The sequence below is a fragment of the Dinoponera quadriceps genome, unplaced genomic scaffold (genome assembly GCF_001313825.1).
Source record: "Dinoponera quadriceps isolate SergipeBrazil2010 unplaced genomic scaffold, ASM131382v1 scaffold367, whole genome shotgun sequence".
Classification (NCBI taxonomy): Eukaryota; Metazoa; Arthropoda; class Insecta; order Hymenoptera; family Formicidae; genus Dinoponera; species Dinoponera quadriceps.
The window spans coordinates 1,498,665-1,518,130 of NW_014554712.1; the positions used below are offsets into that span (position 1 = coordinate 1,498,665).

The 19,466-nt window shown below is 43.2% G+C and overlaps 1 protein-coding gene across 14 annotated transcripts in view; it reads right to left on the bottom strand.

Annotated features, from left to right (window-relative positions):
• Positions 1–8,774: 8,774 nt before the first annotated feature.
• Positions 8,775–19,466, bottom strand: part of LOC106741075 (alpha-(1,3)-fucosyltransferase C-like) — a 68,661-nt gene continuing 57,969 nt past the window's right edge. For 7 of the 14 annotated variants that reach the window (XM_014612690.1, XM_014612689.1, XM_014612686.1 and 4 more), the window contains 4 exons: positions 17,822–18,299; positions 16,455–17,297; positions 15,642–15,930; positions 8,775–12,112 (listed from right to left, as the gene is read on the bottom strand). In XM_014612690.1, coding sequence (XP_014468176.1) covers positions 11,749–12,112; positions 15,642–15,930; positions 16,455–17,064 — 1,263 coding nt within the window. In that variant the 5' untranslated portion in view covers positions 17,065–17,297; positions 17,822–18,299 and the 3' untranslated portion in view covers positions 8,775–11,748. The remainder of the gene's footprint in view (positions 12,113–15,641; positions 15,931–16,454; positions 17,298–17,821; positions 18,300–19,466) is intronic. The other 7 variants (XM_014612692.1, XM_014612695.1, XM_014612696.1 and 4 more) reach the window with 5 other exon arrangements.

Below are 19,466 nucleotides of genomic sequence, written 5' to 3' on the forward strand. Positions count from 1 at the left end.
TATGATAATTTATTTAAACGCGCAATTTTAATAATCTCTCTTGGCGATATCTTGAATTATTGTTCAAATACTATTCATGGGTCTTATAAAGAGAGAGTCTAAGCACGACCGTTTTAGTGCCATTAAATATTAATATTAATAATATTAAAATGTCTGCGGATGAATAATGCTTGATCGTATATCAACGCACCGGATAATTTTCCGGTTTACGCGCACGGAGAATTAATTAAAGTCAAACGAATCTTTTTATTTCCGATTTCTATATAATTCTCCATTATCTCCTATCCCGGAATTTTTTAATTCTATATAAGTATCGTAAAAAATATTATCTCAGCCGAGAGAATTCATTTTTTCCACTACGCCTCGTTATTAGATTTTATTGTAACCAACTCATTTTTGACCGTTTATAACTCGCTACAGATGCAGCCTCGATATTTGTATTTGCAGATTATTCGTGCACGTTGTTTGATGTTTCTGATTCGGTTTTTTTCGTTTTATGTCGCTTGACGATGCACCTCTTTGTGTCATAGATTAATATTTCGACCGGCGGTATTTTAAATATTAAAACACTGAGCACATGGTTCGTAATTTTTTACATTATACTTTATCAAGCTTATTTTTCTATTTAATTTCATTTTACTCCGTAATTTTGTTTTCTACACAAGAGTGTTCGAATTTTTTTCTCCGCAATTAGATAAAGATAGCAATTGGATGAAAGTTTTTCAGGGGATAAATTAATAATAAATATTACTGGGATGCTCAGTATTGCTTAATAAATACTAAATTTACGGTCTCCTTGATGCGCCGATAAAATACGCCTGAAATACAGCAGTAACGGGTAAATACATCCTTAAATGATCCAGCGATCCGGCATTCAGCGGGGCCGCCCTTACACTCTCATTCTTACCGTCGTTGCTTGCCATCGGAGCGTCTTCGCAGCGTCTTTCTTTTCGCCCGGGAACCCGCGCGCGGGCTTCCTTCCGCGAGGCTCAAGCGTCAACGGCGCGACGTGAGAGGATAATCGCGCGCGACAGCTTGACGTTTATCGCTGATGCGCCGGTCCGATTAAATAAATTCCTTCGCTAAACGACACCGTGTACCATCGCACCACCACCAACGCCGGATACAGTTTCCCGCAGTGTGTGCGCGCAGAGCCGAAGTATATGTTTTAGGCTCGGCCGAATGAAACGCGACATATGCGCGGGCGAGAGAGCGGCGGCGCGCGTGGTGCTGCAGCTGCGCTTACGCGAAATTGGAAACACCGGGAACCGAGAAATTTTCAGCATTTATGCGCAAATTCAATTCGGAACTAACGCACGTGGGGACTATAAATATCAATTTGCCCAAAATATTCCGCGTGATATACAACTCCGGGACGCGTGCGCGCGCGGGAGCGAAACAACAGACAGCGACGCCGCGGGAGAGTTGCGCATACTGAATTTATAAAGTTTGCCGCACCCCCGCGTCTTCGTGCTCTCCCCCCGCCGCCATAAACGCGTACGTGCGTGCGTGCATGTATGCGACGAAGGCGTCGCGGGTTTATCTGCACCGTTCGCCGCATATTATTTTAATATATGTTTCTGATAAGAGGCCCCCACCTCTCATCTCTTTTCCTCTTTCTGTTTCTCTCTTTCTTTCTTTAGGGGACCTTTCAACTCTTATAACAATCTTCAATAAATGTTATAATCACTTTTATCTGTCTTCTTTCACATGGATGTGAATTTATGGGTCGATTTGAGTTTAACTTGGATTTAGATATGGATTTAGTTTCGGATTAAGAATTAGTTTCGAGAGTTTAAAATTAATAAATTTACAGCTCAATCTTTTTCTTAAGCATGTATAACTTAAAGTTATTTTTCAACCCGCTCTCTCTAAAGCGGGCCCTTCATTCTTATTTTTAGTTTTTTTTTTCTGCTTTCAAATAATTATTTTTGTTTGCGTGATTTAGAATCAGCAGAATGTGTTGCTATTTCTTTGCGGCTCTATTATGTTAATATATGTTCCTAATCTTAGAGGACTTGTTCTAGGATGTAATAAACGCTGTTCTTTCCCGACCCCCCCCCCCCTCTCTCTCTCTCTCACGNCTCTCTCTCACGGGCGACGCATGGACGGCCTACGTAAATACTAAACGCTAATCCGCTCGTTTCAGCGCGACCGCGAGGCCGCGTACAAACGCGCCCATTTCGACGTGGATCCGCGCTTTATTCTTTTGCGGGCACATACATGCGCGCACGCACACACGTAGGCACGCGCGCACGCACGGCGCGACATTAGCGCGTCGTTTCGCGCGAAATCCAACAACAACGGATTAATCCACATAATTTGGCGGAGGTAATTATGCAGCGCCAGCAATGCGGGATACACAACAAATCAATTTACATCCTGAGAAATAAATTTGTCCACACGTATGTGCGCGCGCGCGCGCGTTACGGGGCAGAAGAGGAGGCGCGCATCGTGCATTTATATTATATTGTTATCGTTAAGGGCGATTATTCGCGGGAGACAACAACGCCGGATTTACAATCCGGCCGAGATTAATAATGTGATTAATCGAAACGAGCGCGCGCGTTTCTCCTCTTCGTTTAATTCGAGCCGATTCTCCGCGGCGTATACGCCGGGATTATCGCCTAAGTCGCCCGAGAGAGACTCCGTCGCCGAGTTTTTATCTCGGATACGCGTCTTTGCCCCAGCCCTGTAGGGGAGAGCCAACCCTGAGCGGCGGAGGAGCTCGGTCGAGAGAGCTCTTGTTGCGAAAAAGTTTCGTCAGCGGCTGCCTCGTGTCTGCCTCGGAATCTCCGGCCGCATTCGTCGTATACGAGAAAACTCGCGACTCGTCTCGTATCTCGACTAGAAATTGTCGTCAGGTATACCTGATATCGCACAAAATCCTAACTAGGTGAGCGCAAAGGTAATCCTCACTATGATGAACCTAATCGTGTACTGATAAAAACTGAATAAGGAAGACCTTTGTGAGATTGTAACGATTAGGTTACGTGACGACAGGTTGTAACGATTTTTCAGAATCCTGTCTCTTACGCGAGAAATAGGGCATTCATCTAAGAAGGTAGAAACGGTCAGAAATGACCACTCGGTATTTTTGGCACTAATAACCCTGCGACGTCCGATATTACGAAAACAGATCCCGGTTTTAGTTGCGACCGTGTCCCATCTCATCGAAAGTTCCAGTTCCAGTTGTCACGATATTACCCCCGATTGGTTCCGTTCATGTCGCTACGACGAGATATCCGACGACGATTTCGGGGGTTACGCGACCCAGCCGACGCCGATCGAGCGCTATGAAAACTGTGGATCGCGGTAAAAAAGTCTAATTTTTGCGCCCGTTCACACTCATGTATGCAAATAATGTCTCCGGCACGCCGTCCCGAGTTCGGAAGGAACGGAGGCAGAGCCGTGAGTTGTGGCAGACTGTGAAGGACATCTATAATTCAAGTTACGAGTGTGGAGCAGCGGAATCGGGAAATAGCCCGAGCGGTCTTGGGGAAAAGAAGGAAGGGAGGAGCGGGAGGGGGTGGAAGATAAACCCGGAATAAAAGAGAGAATGGGTGCGGAGAAATGGCGAGAGGATATCGCGCTAGAAAGAGAGCGAGACGGAGGAGACGAAAGGACGAACGGTGAGAGAGAAAAGAGAGAGCAGGAGAGAGAAAGAAGGGAAGGCGAATACGAGGTACCGCTCGAAGGTCCAAGTGCGTCTGAGAGGCTAGTAATTTCTTTTTATATCCATCCGGCTCGATTCGAACCGTTGCTTTTCCGCTTTCGACCCTCGTATTTATCGCTAGCAGCCTTAACACCTCGCGCGCGCGCGCGGGATTGCGCGACAGAATTTCTACGTCGCGTGCGAGAGAGATCGGAAACAAAGTTTTCCGCGCCCGTGGAAATGATTTGTCCCGGGAATCTTTACCGACCGACCGATGCCTGAACTGCGCGCACGGTTTAGTTGAAACTAAAGTCCCTCAAGTGAGAGTCCGACCGTCTCCGACTTTTTCATCAGAAATGGCGTCTGACTTGTTACTAGAATGTCTTTAATGTCCATAAAGAACATTTACAATATACCGAGTTTAGGGAGTATATATGCCGTTTGTCTGATTATAGCATACAGGTAAAAGCGATAATTTGCTTTGCTATTGCTTGAATATCTTCGAAACTTTGAGGATAAGAAAAAAAGTTATTCTACAGAAATTATATGGTACAGAAGCTGTTGTCTCGTGGTGGTAACGCTTTTCTTTTAGGTGGGGTAGCTTCAAAGGTTATTTTTGTTTTTTTTTAATGGAGTTATATAGTTTTTTTTTAATATAAATCGATTCCTATATTAATTATATAAAAATATTAGGACAAGGTCATCGAAAAGTGGGTACTTTTCGAGATATTTTACGTTTTATTCTGATATTTTTCAGCATAAAATATGAAATATCTCATAAAGTGTTTATTTTTTCATAACATCACTCGAACATTTTTTTTTGTACATAGAATAACAAGTGGAATTGATTGATGTAGCCAAATATAGAAAAACTTTAAAAAAATTCATTGCATTTTGCAAACGCATCAATGCACTAATGTTATGTATGTAGTAATGATTAATATCAGCAATCGATTTTTCTCACATTATTATGTAGAATAGTGTGAAAAAAATGATGTTATCGAAAAGTGAATACTTTATGAGATATTTCATATTTTGCATTGCAAAATATCAGGATAAAAAATAAAATATATCAGGATAATAAATAAAATAGTAACTTTTCGATAATATTACCCTAGTACTTTTATATACAAAATGAACATAGTAATTGATTTATATTAAAAAAAAATCGTGATTTCATAAGAAAATAAAGGTAACCTTCAAATTTTTGAAGTTATTCACTTAGAAAAAAGTGTTACTATAACAAGACAATCATCTTTATGTTATTTCTGTTAGAAAATTTTTCTCTTACTCTCATAGTTCCAGAGATATTCAAAGTGGCAATAGTTATCGTTTTATCTTGTACAATAATATTTATATAAAAATAGATTTTTGAATTCCTTAAAAAGTAATTTTTCCGTTATTTGAATGTTATTTTGTTCTCCTATCTTAGAAAAACATTTAGTTACAAATAGAGTTCCTTTATCTGACATTCCTCAGTTTCATCATTTTTAATCAAAATAAACTAAACCGATCAGTAAAAAGTGGCTGAGATGACAAGACTCTTGCTTGAGGGACTCTAGTTAATACCAGAAGTTTCTAATTGGGAGATCAAACTAAAAAAGGAACGATTCGTCGACTTGACAATTTGTTCGCCAATGAATTACGTTGTTATGAAAAAAAAAAAGGAAAAAACACGAGCTTGTAATACCTTCGCATTCGCGCGAAACGGACTTTAAGTGGATGAGTTAAAACCGATTTCGGCGATCGTGAAATTGCGAGGGAGGCAAAGAGAGTTCGGGTGTTATTACGTTATCATAAATGGGGCACAATGAGAGACGCATATAAAATCAACGCAACGCAAAATTATTACGGCCGTATCGTAGCATTTACTTAATTGCTAACGTTTTATCTCGTAATATATTAGAGAGTGCGGGCGAAATTAACGATCACGCCTGAAATATGTGTAGTAACCATCCCGTGAAAATGTATTTACGACGCCCGTACTCTCCAGAGAGATTCCAAATTACGAGGCAAAAATTACAAAGTTTCATATTACGCGTTTTCGCTTCCCTTCTCCCTCACTCCCCTCCGCCGTTCTCGCGATCTCTTCTCATTCCGGATCGAGCTGTTCGAGCGAGAATCGCGACGGCGCGAAAGAGTGACGAAAATCGTAAATTGGATGTCCAAAGCCGCGCGATTGTTGAATAACGACGATGTTTGGACATAATCGATCCCTCTCACTCTTTCTCTCTCTCTCTCCCTCTCTCTCGATGCACGGCACGCCGCAGGAAATAAACATCTCCTTCCGAATGCCTATGGCCGCATAATTCCAGCCTGATATGATTTGAGCACATCCGTGCGCCATAAATCAGCGTAATTCCGGGCCGGCTCGACACCCGATGTTATAACCGCTGAAAAATGTTACCCCTTACACCGGGTGTCGCGTTTCCGATCGTCATGAATAAACATATGGCATTCATGAATAAATATGCGGCTCATTGTTCCGCCTCTCCGACTCTCTTTCTCCCTTTCTTTCCGAACCGGAGTTCTCTATCGGTTTGATTTCAATCTTCGATTCGCAATTCGACCGTCGCGTATCGGTAACGCTAACCAATCCGGCCGAGAATGTCGTGTTCCCTACAAATACACGACCGGGGTGAGGAGAGGGGGAAAAAGAGACAAAGTGAGTGAGTGAGTGAGTGAGGCACACAGGCACAGAGGTGCGCACACACACGCACACACGGTGACGACAACGAGTTTACGACACTCGTGACAAGAAATTGCCGCCACGATGAACTTTGAGGAGGACTTGGAGGTTGTTACAACCTACCGGAATGGTTGCCCGATGCTCCCCAAGTTGCAGCCAAGTACTTTTACAATACGAACTGCCGCCGCGGTATGTAACCGTCTAGCGGCGAGGCGCGGCTTCCGCGCGCGCTTGTACGTACTTCTGCGATTACCGTAAGTTCAGCGCAAACTATCATTGGTAATATCTATGTCGGTAACTTAGGTGGTGCATCTCTCTCTCTCTCTCTCTCTCTCTTTCTTTCTCCCTCTCGGTCCGGTTTATTGTGATTCGATTATCGTCCCGTGCGCTGGCAGGATACGATTATCTTATCGTGCAAGCAGCCGAGTCAAGCCGGCACAAAGGAAGCGAAGTTTCCTCTATTAAGAACCTACACGAGTCCGAGATGACTCGCCGGCGGCGTTCGCTTATCCGATCGAGTTTTATGAGGAGAGCGCTTCCCGGCCTCTCTCCTTCGACGGTGCGCACGAACGCACCTGGTAACGCATCTCTCCCGCCCGTACAGGAGTCGTGTGTACACGTTCGGCCGGCAGTGAGGACTGCCGTGGTCTCCGATTCGGTATTAAAAAGCGGTTTTCATGTTACGTCTACAAATGGTCCAAATGGGAAAGCGGGAGACATCTCTGACGTAGAGCCTAAATAGCTCAGTGGCAAAAACGGGTTACCTTACCTGGTAAGCAGAAGCCCGATCCCAGCCGAGTTTTGTCTCGTTCCGATGTTTCTTCGTCTTGCATGTCAGTACACTGAGAAAGTAAGATTTACAAATTTATCTGCAAAACATAAAGTTTATTACAGTAAATTTTCTTATTAATAAACGTTTATTCGAATACGACGAAGTAAAGTTTTATTTCTAACAAATAAACCAATTAATAGGAAAACTTGGGTATATTTCGCGAAAGTATATATTCTGTCATCACAGTCAAATTTTGTCCAGCCGATATCGAAGGAAATGTCACGAGAAACATTTACTTCGCAAAATTTCAATCTCTTTTTCCCGTGTGCGGCTAAATTTTCTTATTAATTGGTTTATTTGCTAGGAATAAAATTTTACTTCGTCGTACTTAAATAAACGTTTATTGAAATGTGTGAAATTGTGGACATAATAGATCGCAATTTATTGGGTCCTCTTGCGAGTCTCGTTTGTCTCAATATATCAAATTACCGCATGCGATTAGACGACATTCTAATTCCTAATCAGGGCTCGTAAAGTTGCCGCCTCCCGCAATATCGACTTTCTCGCTTAGCTGGACGATGGACGGACTCGCGCTGGTTCTATTCAATTCCGTTGAAATTCACCAAAGCTCTTTAATCCCGGAGCAGCCGCTTGGTTGGCGCAAGTGTCAAGCAGTCCCTTCTCTTTCGACATCTCGCTTCCCGACGATGAAGCTCGCGATTTAAGCGATCTCCAGTGGAGCAACGTCGCGCGGTGTCATAGCCAACGACAAATGACACGAGAATAGAGCACGTGAGAAATTCACCTAAGAACATTTCACCTTCCTGTCTCGACGGAAATCTCGGAAAACGGCGACTCGTGAGAGAGTCGAGTTCCAGCCGGACGCGTTAACCGTTAAACGTTCAAAGATCCGATAATAACGCTCGTCGTTTCGGAATTTCGATGCGCAACCGTGGCAACTACGGTTATATCATCATTAGAATTTATATACAACAAATGGAGGAATATGTGAAATTGTGGACATAATAGATCGCAATTTAATTGGACGCCATGACGTGTAGACAGAAACTAACGGAAATGGAAGCTTTCTTCATTAGACGGGTGAAGAAACTCGAGCAACACAGGGGAAGCAAGCTTGTTTAATCTCGTTATTTCTCTCGGCTCGAAGTTCCTTCCACTTTCCGGTAGCGCAAGCGTACCATCTTTCATACAGTGCCAAGTAAACAATCAGAACATTTATGGCCATGGATCAATAAGTGAAGGAGCGCTCGCGAAAATCTCTTTCTAAAGTCAGCAAGTCAGCGAGGACACATAGTCCGCGCGTGGAAAATATCCCTCAGCCAAAGATCCGAAAGAAAGAGTCGGCGAATTGCGTGTTAGTTACGCGCGATTAGATCCTTCGTCAACGGATTTTTCCATTTTTCCACGAATCTTTTCGGTTTCTTGCCGTGCAAAAATAAAGAAAAGCGATTAAAACTATAAATACAAGAACTAATCAGACTTAATGTAGAATTAGAATTTCGATACATACCGTTATTCCAGTCTTAATCTACTTTATGTTAATCCACAACGTGGTTCTACAACGTTCGATACTTAATTTTCACATTTTTAATTAATATACAATTTATTCGCACATCGAAATAAATAAATTGACTATAGTGGTTATTATATGCAATTTATTTAACATTAGAAACACTACGAACTAATGAAACACAAAAATGGTGTCGGTGTCTTACACAAATGCAATGCCTGTGTAAACCGGTTTGTAAAAATGCGATACAATTTACCTGTGTGTCGTAGCCGAACAAGATCGAACGCAAATTTGCTTCGCAGCTCATTAGCTTAAATATTGCGCGTTTAAGAGCAGGAATTAGTTATGGTTATTGCGGATAAGTATATGACTTTCCATTTGTTATTTGTGTACGCGCGTGCAGCAATTACATTATCTGCGTCGCAAACTGCGCGCGGTCTGCGATTCGCGCGCGATGTTCAGTTCTAACTAGATTAAATATTAACCTCCTCATCGGGTTCCTCATTTCAACCTTAATACTGTTTACCGTTAAGTAACATTTCACGTGTGAGGTTTGTACAAAACTTACAAAATCTCTTAACTTACGCTTACATATCACCTATCCGTCTTTCAAAATCGCTTCGTTAAATCTTGAATAGAAACGGCGCTCGTCTCGAGGGTCTCGTTATCTTCGGATCGCCGCTTTTCCTGAGGTAGACGATTAGAATATACTATAAAAAATACTGTGAAAGTATACAGACAACAGGCATTTGAATTAGTCGCGGACGGCAAGTAGCAGCGCAGTGATAAATATTTTCTTCTCTGTTTGCGTTACACACTATTCATTATATACGTATACATGCTTCTCACTTAATTGTACCTCCTTCTTGTCCCATTAACTGTCCATACGATGATTGTACTATGTAATTTATTATCCGTACCTCTATTATTATTTATATACCATATACGTAGAAGCGAAAGGCACTAACGCGCAAAAGTACGAATGTATCGTGAGAAATTTCCCTATTCGTCGGCGAATCCTCCCAACTTCGGTAACGTGTCAGGGCCAACGCGTCAGTCTTTTATGCGCGGATAAGCGCGTTCGTTGGGTCGTAACGTTAAACACCCCTTCGGTTAATTCGATGGTATTTAATGCACGATCTTAGAAAGCCATTTTCCTTTGTGAACACCGCACCGCATGATTGCTGTGTATATCACGCACACCGACCTGCCTCGAACTCGTGGAGCACGATGCAGTAGTGTCGGCGTGACGGAACTTAGCTACTTTGATCTTAACTAATCAAGCGAGTAGTCAATACATCGATCTGCTATCCTCGGTCTAATGACCCATCATCGGTGCATAAATCAGACGTCGAAGTTACGTAATCACTTACGTTATTATAGTCTCAGGAATGCTCGAATTATTGCAGACTAAGTGATCACAGGTGAGTCGGCTTGTTTTCCCTTATACACACACACGTACGTATACGTATACGAAGAAATATAGGCACATACAAATTTGTATCTAGATATATATATAATTTTTTTTTTTCGTTGCTTTTAACAATAATTTCCCTGATGCTTTGAACAGCTATGTATTGCCATGAATGCATGTATTGCCTTTGTATTCATTTCAAATAATAACGTTCTTTCTATGAAATAATGGAATTTTCTGGAAAGAGACAGTAAAATTTTTACTCAGGCAAATAATATTTCGTACAAATGAGCCATTTATTTTGAAAGTGGCCTAAGTCCATTTGTCAATTTTTTTTGTTGACTGTAGTAACGTGTACAACTTGAAGTTAGCTGTCATAAACAATATTTTGCGGTTAAATATATTCAGAGTATACGATAATTTTTGGCACATAAATTTTCGCAGTTATTTCGATAATTAAAAACGTTACTTTGAAAGTAGCTTAAGTCCAACCCATTATTGATAATGTCCGAAAGTGCGTCGTAGAAATGTCATTAAAGAAAAATAATTTACTGTTTGTCCCTCAAGTTTATTATAATGTTATCAAAAAGTGCCGGAAAGGTAATAACTTTATTCTAAATGAAGTGAAACAAGAGGATTTCATATCAACAAGATTTTTGAAGGACGTAGCTTTTAAAAGGGTGAAGAATTCTAACGGAGAAACAATAAATTGGTTAAAAATATGCTGAATGCGTTTTTTGAGAAATGAACCATATAAAATTTTCTATAAGATGTCAATGGATGAGAATGCAGAGTTTAAAGTCTTGGATTTATTACCACGTCGGAGTAGACCAAGGAAATTTGAAAATATTGTATTGACACCACTTTATAAAAATATAAGACGAATTACAACAGCGAAATACAAGGACATGACGGACTTATTACGATATATACTACCGGAGCACCATGACTTCTTCAAATCCCTCCTGCATACACAAAATGTAGATGAGCAGTAATTTATTATTGCTTAATTTATTAAGCAAAACTATGTAATTTATATACTTAGAAGATTTCCTGAATTGCATAAATTGTGCTTTTAAAGTGTTGTAAAGGAATATAAAATAAATTGAGTATTGTTTTTTCAATTTGAAGCATTTCAAATTATGTCGAATGGACTTGGGCTTTTTCAAATTTTATAACAAATCTAGTTGTTAATTTTGAAAGTGACTTAACTCCATTTGTGGTAAGAAAACACATATTATTCACTTAATAATTGCTATTATTTTAATAGGAATTGTAAATTTAACTCTCTTAGATACACTTAAGCAGTGTGACACACATTGGTATCCTATACGTATATTTTTAATTTTATTGAAACGCAAACTCTGGAATATCTCAATTTGAATATAAATGGACCTAGGTCACTTTCAAAATAAACGGCTCAAATATATATTGTTTCGGTGAAACAAATTTTCGTGAAATAAATAGGAACACTAAATCTAAAGAAACCTCTTTCCCTGTGCGCGTGTAAAAACAACACGCTTAGATTTACAGTGCAGCAGCATCGAAAATGGCCCACGATCTCACTCCTCTCGTGCGTGTATACCATACCTTTAATCGCGCAATACGGAATAATTATGACAGCCGACACCTCGGTATCCGATCGGCGCACGCTTCTCGGTAACTCCTCAGAAACGTAATCCGTGCGTCATTTCCCGCGACCAATCAGCGTTAATTTCGTCGCGTAAACGTCTTTGGCGTTACTCAGCAGTGTCTGTATCGGACATTTGTCCTTCGCGTACCAATGCGACAGGGCCGTGTAAAACTTGGGACTTTTCCGCTTATGCAGCGTCTCGCAGAGCGCACAGACCGCACGTTTCGTCCCCTGCCCGACTCGATAATACTTCTTCCATTGTAGGAAGCTCTGATACCGCCGCAGATCCTGAGAGAGATATTTCAAGTACGCGGCGAGCTCCTTCGGACTCTCGAAGTCCAGGGCATTCACGTAGGAATTCGGCGGTGCGAACCGACTGTAGTTGGCGCCCCCGTAAACCACCGGTACGACATTGTACCTGCGGGAATATTGACAAAAGAGAGTCTCATTATTGGCTGATAACGCGATCCTCGCGCGGCTCTAATCGCGCGCTTCGACTAACCGTGAAGAAAGGCGCGACGACAAAAAGCGAAGCTGGTATAAATCGCGTCAAGGTGAAGTAAAGTTTTCGCTTTTACGCGTTCGCGACCGCGATAAGGATGACGCGTTCGCATTGAATGATAATAATAACGCGGACCCGGTGCTTCATTAGTCATTATATCGTGCCAATGAGGGCCTCGAATGTGGGCCAAGTGCTATTCAAACGCCGCTAAATGTTGGCTAAAGAGAGAACTGAACAAAAAATCGTCAAATCTGTGACACATTAATAATAAGCACTGGCAAGCGAAAGTGAATTCGTTCGAGTGTTTTTTTTTTTTTCTTTTCATCAGGCAATCGTCGATTTGGAAACAGACGCGATTTGGATACCGCGTGAAGTCGCCCGACTTCAGTCCGACTAGCAGTCTGCGATGCCACATATCAAGTGCGTGTGACACATTTCTAAATATTTGCCACACTTGACATTATAAATATATCAATTTAACATAAAATTATTTACTACATAGGTTTAACTGAGTCTTAAAATAATGAAACTTTTGCATAAGAAATATAAAAATTTACTAAATACAAATGTTAATATCACGAACAATTTGTGTCGAAATAATTCATATTATGTTAGAAGATGTGTTACTGTCGGTTCATTAATATTTTCAATCTGTGAACAAGTGACACACGACGAATGAGTTATTTCGATTTAAAATTTGGGACATTTCAAAACACGTTGAAATTAATATTTTATCTTTTACTGCTACTGTAGCTAACCTACGTTTTTTTTTTTAAACAGCCTGTATATGACGTTGAATAAATATCCACGCTCAATTTTTCAAAACAGGCGGATAAAAGTACACTTTTCCGGGCACCTAACGCGCTTGTGAACCTCCCATTGCGTTCATTACTCGCGGTAACTTGATCGCGCGTATCACAATGGTGGATGTTCTTTTGATACGCGACTGCCGTGACTGCCCGTAAAATTGGATTATTTATAATATCGAACAATACAAGCGGACATATTTAGCACGAGTGACTGGCGAGCCAACGTCCGCATTGCGTATTGGACGCTCGGGCGAGTGGTGTGTAAATGAAAACGAGGAAAGAAGCGCGATGCACATACTCTGCATGACATTATCGTAGCGCTGCTGTCCGGCCGCAGTTTCATAAAAAAAGTAAAATAGTAATACATAGTACCTTTCCGGAGCAGTTTTATTAAGAGGGACGGCAAAAATGTTAAAAAACACGGAATAATTTACAAATTTAACGGCAGCTTAAGGAAAATAGGTGACTATAAAGTGATCGATTTTAGACGAGAGTGAATTTTTTGCGACTTGCCAAGGAAAAGTGACAAAAGTTGTGTTTCGAAGTAGATTCAGCTCAGTCGTCAGTGAAAGAGACGAGGTTGGATGCCGCGTGAAGTCGAGGTTGGCAACAGTAATAATTACCGGTCTCGCATTTCATATCTCTCATCGGTAAATCACTTGTCGAGACGCAGTTGCTGGAGATAATTGTTGTATTCAATGGCCTGTATTTCGAACTTACAGACAACGATGTTAGCCTACCTAACAAGTTAACTTATTACTAATTCTGTATAGGAATTTTGCATGGACACGCGTGATTATCGATTTTTTCTAACGGAGCACTGTTATCACTGCATTTAGAGTGCAAGCAGTATTCGTGTCTCTTGTCTTATTAGCGCGCTAACATTGTTATTGTGCTCATTGTAAGCGCGCTTAGAATACGGGCCAATGTGATCGAACCAAGTTAATAAAAGTTAATAAAAGTGAATAAAAGAGAGACGACTTGGAATTGGCTGTTAAAATAATCGAGGCAACATATATAGATTTATTTAAATCCGCTTAAGCGCGGGTACAGAAAATAGACGTGATTTTCGGCAAAGTGAAATTAAATTGTATGGTATTCTGGTATTATTCTGGTATTATTTTAGCGTAAAATAAACTGAATTAAATAAGCTTAATTAAATTAATAGTTTTAAGTTCAGGATATTTATATTTACTTTTTTGCAATCTCGAACATGAAAAAAGCAACAATTCGTATATAAACTCGTATTAAGAAGAAATCTTTTACTTGCTCAGTCATTATAAGAAGCGCTTATTGTCCAAGGTAATAATTGAGTAAGCAAGGCAGTACATATATTATGCAGTCTCTGACAACAGCTAACTCACTGGTGGGAGAAATGAAACATAGCACTAGTAATTTTACATGCTGCCAACTTTCGCTCTCTTATTGGTGTTAGCTGAACCTATTTACAAACACATCTAAAAGGTGGACTTAATGTTGCGCTGAGCGCCGTATTTTCAGTAGCGAATCAAAGGGGCCATTTATAAATTTAATATTTATCAAGCCAAGTTACGTTCCTATACATTTATTTCATTACCTAAATGAAAATAAATGTTGATCAAGAAACGTAGTTGAGATAGACGTATATACACAATATATAATACAAGTATAATACATATATAATCCAATATAATACAAGTTAAAAACAGGACATTAAAATAACACGTGTAAAAAGTGTCGTTTTCAGTTGCGAATGCCTCAGCTTTCGAATGGCCGATCGTTTTCTAATTGCGCCGATAATTAGGTCATATTTAAATCTAATATAAAGTGCAAGTTTCAACGAATTCTTCGAAAAGGCTCATTTTATACTACTATTACTTAAGTGACCGGATGGCAGCGCTGTGATCGTTACGATCGGTCGGTTCACCTGGCGTAGTCCGCGAATGGCAGCCACTTCGATCAAATTATCCGATGCATCGCGACGACGACGGTGCTTCAACTGCCGGACGGTCGACGGGATACGTCTGATGTTAACTTTGTACCCACCACGCGTCTATTATTAAACATCAATATCACGTGATGCGCGATATTGCGGTCGCCTGATTCACGCATGAATCGGGAATAGACCGCGCGGTGCTCTCGACCGCGGCATGGATTATGCAATGACACCGGAAAGGTCAATCTTTATACGTTGCCGCATTATTGAAAAGGCTGTCATTCAAGAGCGACGACGAATTCGAAGAAGGTGACGGGGACGGATTTAGTCTCGCGAGAAGCGGCGCTAAAAATAGACCCCGTTTTATTCGCGGCGAAGCCGCGACGGCAAGACGCGGCGAGTCGATGGGAGGACGAAGTGCTCCGATTTTCTGTCCTTTTCGATGTTACGGTGCGTGCGGACACCGTCGATTCGCGGCACCGAGCCGTTTAACCTCCGTGAGGAGCACCGTTCGCGAGGTCGACGAGTGAGAAGTCGCGATGACTCGCGCGGCCGCTATCGGGGGAAAACGCCCGGCTCTGCCGGATAGTTAAATTGTCTCTGTTCCGTGCGCTCCTTTCCATCTCTCTCTCTCTCTCTCTCTTTCTTTCTATCGCGAGACAGCATGCGAGATAGTTGCGGGTAACGATCTGCCGTTGTCCGAGGCAGAGAGTGTTATTACCTGAGCGGGTTCATCAGCTTCTCGGTCACGTAATCGTTGCAGAAGGAATTCTCGAAGGACAGGTAGAAAAAGTAGTTGGGCTCGACGACGTCGCGAAAGCAGTCCTGGTTCTTCGAGCAGCTGTGCGAGCCGCACTTGCCGTAGATGTCGACGCCTATGTGCTTCTCCAGCTCCTCCACGTACTTCAGCCGGCCACTTTTGGCGTTGCAATTGCTTACAAACCAAATTACCGGCTTGCTCTTCCCCCTGACGACGTCCAATATCGTCTCGTCCACCGCTTCCCCTACACCTGCAGGAAACTGATTAGTTTTCGCGCGCCCGGTGGCCTGCTTGTACACGTGAGAAGGCGCGCGCGCGCGTCCGACGAACTCGTCATCGGCACGTTCGCGGGCGCGCACGTGCGCGACTCCGGCAAATTGCAGCGTGTGGTCTATCAATTGATTAATCATTCCGGCCAATTGAAACCGGCTGCAAGCGTGAGACAAAGAGAATGCACGGACTGAAAGATTCTCTTAGCTTTGATAAAATTTCCTTAATTGGGACAAATTTGCACGGGGAAAACAAATTTTGCTAGAACGGCAAATGTTTGTCGGTGTAGCGACAGCGAGGAAAAATGTGTTCGGACAGCGGCAAGATTTGTTAAGAGTATTAATTGCTGTTTGCTGGATATACGGATAATTAATTAATATATAAATGTTAACGTCAGTATGGGTACATCCTGATCGCGGTATATAAGTTTAACAAATAAATGATCAGTGTACCGTGTTGCTCAAGATAAATGTTCCCTTTGTTACGAAATAAGGATACCCGTACCGTTTTGATAAACACCCCAGTCGGGATTCTCGGCGGGCGCCAGCAGGTCGCCGGTTTTCGCGTCTTCAATGTTGTCGTAAGACCAGAGTATGTCACTGTCGAGCCGATACGTCATCGTGAGGTTGAAGTAGTTCTCGTAGTACTTGTAGGGCACCGCCCTGTTGGCCGGGCTCTCCAGGTTAACGTACACGTAAAACTGCTGCCTGCGTCGCATCAGCGGCACCTCGTACGCGCTCAGCTCGTTCCCGTGGAAGAGTACGGCGTCGTAGTCCTCCACGTGCAGGTGGTCGTGGTCATTGAAGATCTTGCACTTGTCGACGGAACAATTGCGGAAGATATCGCCCTCGCCGAAATAGAAGTTCCGATCGCCGAATAATGTGTTCCACAGGAGGATCGTCTTCACGCCTGCCCTCTGGTACTCTCTCGCCCGCTCGATCCTCTCGTCGGGCCAGTCGGTCGCGTTGTCGCCGTCGAGATCGGTATCGCGGATCATGTACGTCTTGTGGTACGTGTTCGGAATCTCCACGTCGTAGAAACTCAAGAGGTAGAGGCAGAACATCAGGATCGATACCGCGATCAGGCCGATGAAGAAGTACAATTTCTTGTTCATTGTGCCGGTGATGTTGCTGCTGCAGTCGCTGCTCCTCCTCGTGGACGCGCTCCCCGTGTTTCTTGCGGCGGTTAATCGCGGCTGATGTCATCGTAAATATGTGGGACAAGAGCAGCGACCTGGCGCATCATCGTCGTCCGACACGGTGTGCACACGGTGTATTATCATGTCCGTAGATTCGTCGCTACGAGCGCCCGACTGATCGGCCCATGCATCGCGTCGGAGGCATAACCCTTCGTGTAGAGAAGGATATATAGATAGATAGAGAGAAAGAGAGAGAGAGAGAGAGAGATCTCGACGCAATTTATCGGATCTCGTTTGCGCGGATGGCGTTCGACGGATTTGGACTATCGGTTATCGGCGTAACAAATACACTTTTCGCGCATGTCTCTCCCTCTCTCTCTCTCTTTCTCTCTCGGAAAGCACTCGTATAATGAAGGTGCTCGTGGAAGAGAAAAGCCGCCTCGGATCACGGAGGAGAGACAGACCTTCGTGCGAAGCGCACACAAATGCGGTTTGAAGAGAGATATCGCGGCCCGTGTACGCGTTCGCGAGAAACGTAGAGCCTGCCAAGACGTTCTCCGTGTGGAGGTAGACAAGTCGCGCGTAAGGAGAACTTCCTCGTTCAGCTAAACTTAGATTTAGTTCCGGCTCGAAAAAGGCACGGAATGAAATATCGCCCACGTTGCGAATCGGCACGCGCGTTACACTCTCGCGAGATAGTCTCGTCGCACTTAATGCTCGATCTCTCACGTACAATTACGGCATTCCGTTGCAAATAGCGTCGCCGATCGCTCCTCTTTCCCCGCACGAGCGGCGACGATCCGTACTGGAACTTCTCTCTTTCTCCGGTTTATTTGGCTTCGAAGCGTAAAGTTAACGGCGAACGAGGTAACTGGTGCACGGCCGGTTCGCTGTTCTGTCCTGAGGTCGTTGTTTCCTGTTTTCGTGAAGGAGAAGAAGAATTTTTCCCTCTATTGTTTGCCCGTATTTTATGCACTATTTTGTGACGTTCGCTTCGCGTTCTGCGCCTCGAAACGAATCTTCGATCGAAACGCACCACTGAATCCTCGGAGAGACGTCCTTCGAATCTTCCACCTGGAGCTTCCGGTCACTCCGTGCGTTTCCCGCGCGAGAACGCCCACACCGATCGCACACTCACTTCTGATTCATTAACGCCGGTGTGGAAGTTCGTCGGGAGCCGGACGGAGCCCTCTTTCGTCTTCGCGCGATACCTGTACGGATCAGAAGAATCGGAAGCTTTATTGACACGTGACTCGACGGGTTCTCGCGACGGTTGAATCGACTTGTCTCCGTTTTTCTTACAGTGTTACGGTGTAACGGTGGAACGATTTATAACGAGCGAGAGCAGTTTCCTACATCGCTAATGACATAACGATTTATAACGAGGTAATCGCTCTAATAATCCGATAACCCATGAAACGTCCCTTTCTCTCTCTTTCTCTCTCCCTCTTTTCTCGCGCGCGAGCGCGGCTGTAACGCAATGGGTTGAAACCTGAAATGCGAGTCGTAAACGTGCGTTTTAAGTTCCGAATAGATACGAGGCGCAATTGCCTCCTCCTCCCCCTCCTCCTCACCTCTCCCCGATGTCGAAGAACGAGCGATTAATTCGCTAAACTTGCGCGATGAAAGGCACCCCCCCCCCTTTCCCTCCCTTTGCGCGAAACAGCAAAATTTTCATGGACGAATAATAATCGAGTTCCTTCAAAAGATCGTAAACGTTTGATGTTCTTTCGGGGATGGATGTTCGTCCGTTCATTTTGCTCCACGCCGGTACATCGACAGAGCCTCAGTTAGAGGCAGCAGAGACGACGGGAGCGCACGAGGTTTCGTTTGATTAAAAATTGTTCTCTCATGATATCGAACGTGAATGAATAGGTCTCTCTCTTTTTGTCTACTCGCTGTCCAGAGCCCGCGTTTTTAATCTCACGTCGCAGTTGCACCGGCGCGTTGCGCGCGCTGGACGTGCAAGACGGACGGAACGGTTAATTAACACCGCAAACTGTGCGCGAGCGAAAAAAGGCGGAAGACAAATGAACAGATCGCTAAAATCCCGTTAATTAAGCTTTAATAATCTAAGCGCTTTAATTAGGCGATCATCGAAACACAGGAGCAGGAGAATGACGAACGAAATGAAATAAATTGTAACTTTGCTTAAAGAGAGAGAGAAAGGGAGGGACGGAGAGAGAAACGAGAGATGCGTAAAAACAGGTTGCGACGGCGGGATTAATGGCGTTATATGACGCACGATACGTCAAATGTCAGCTGCTCCTGTTGTTTTATCAGGGACGAGACCCGCAGAACGGCGGAGCGAGGGAGAGCGGGGAGCGCATTTGTTATTTTATCCCTGTTTAATAGATTTACTTTATATAAATACGGCA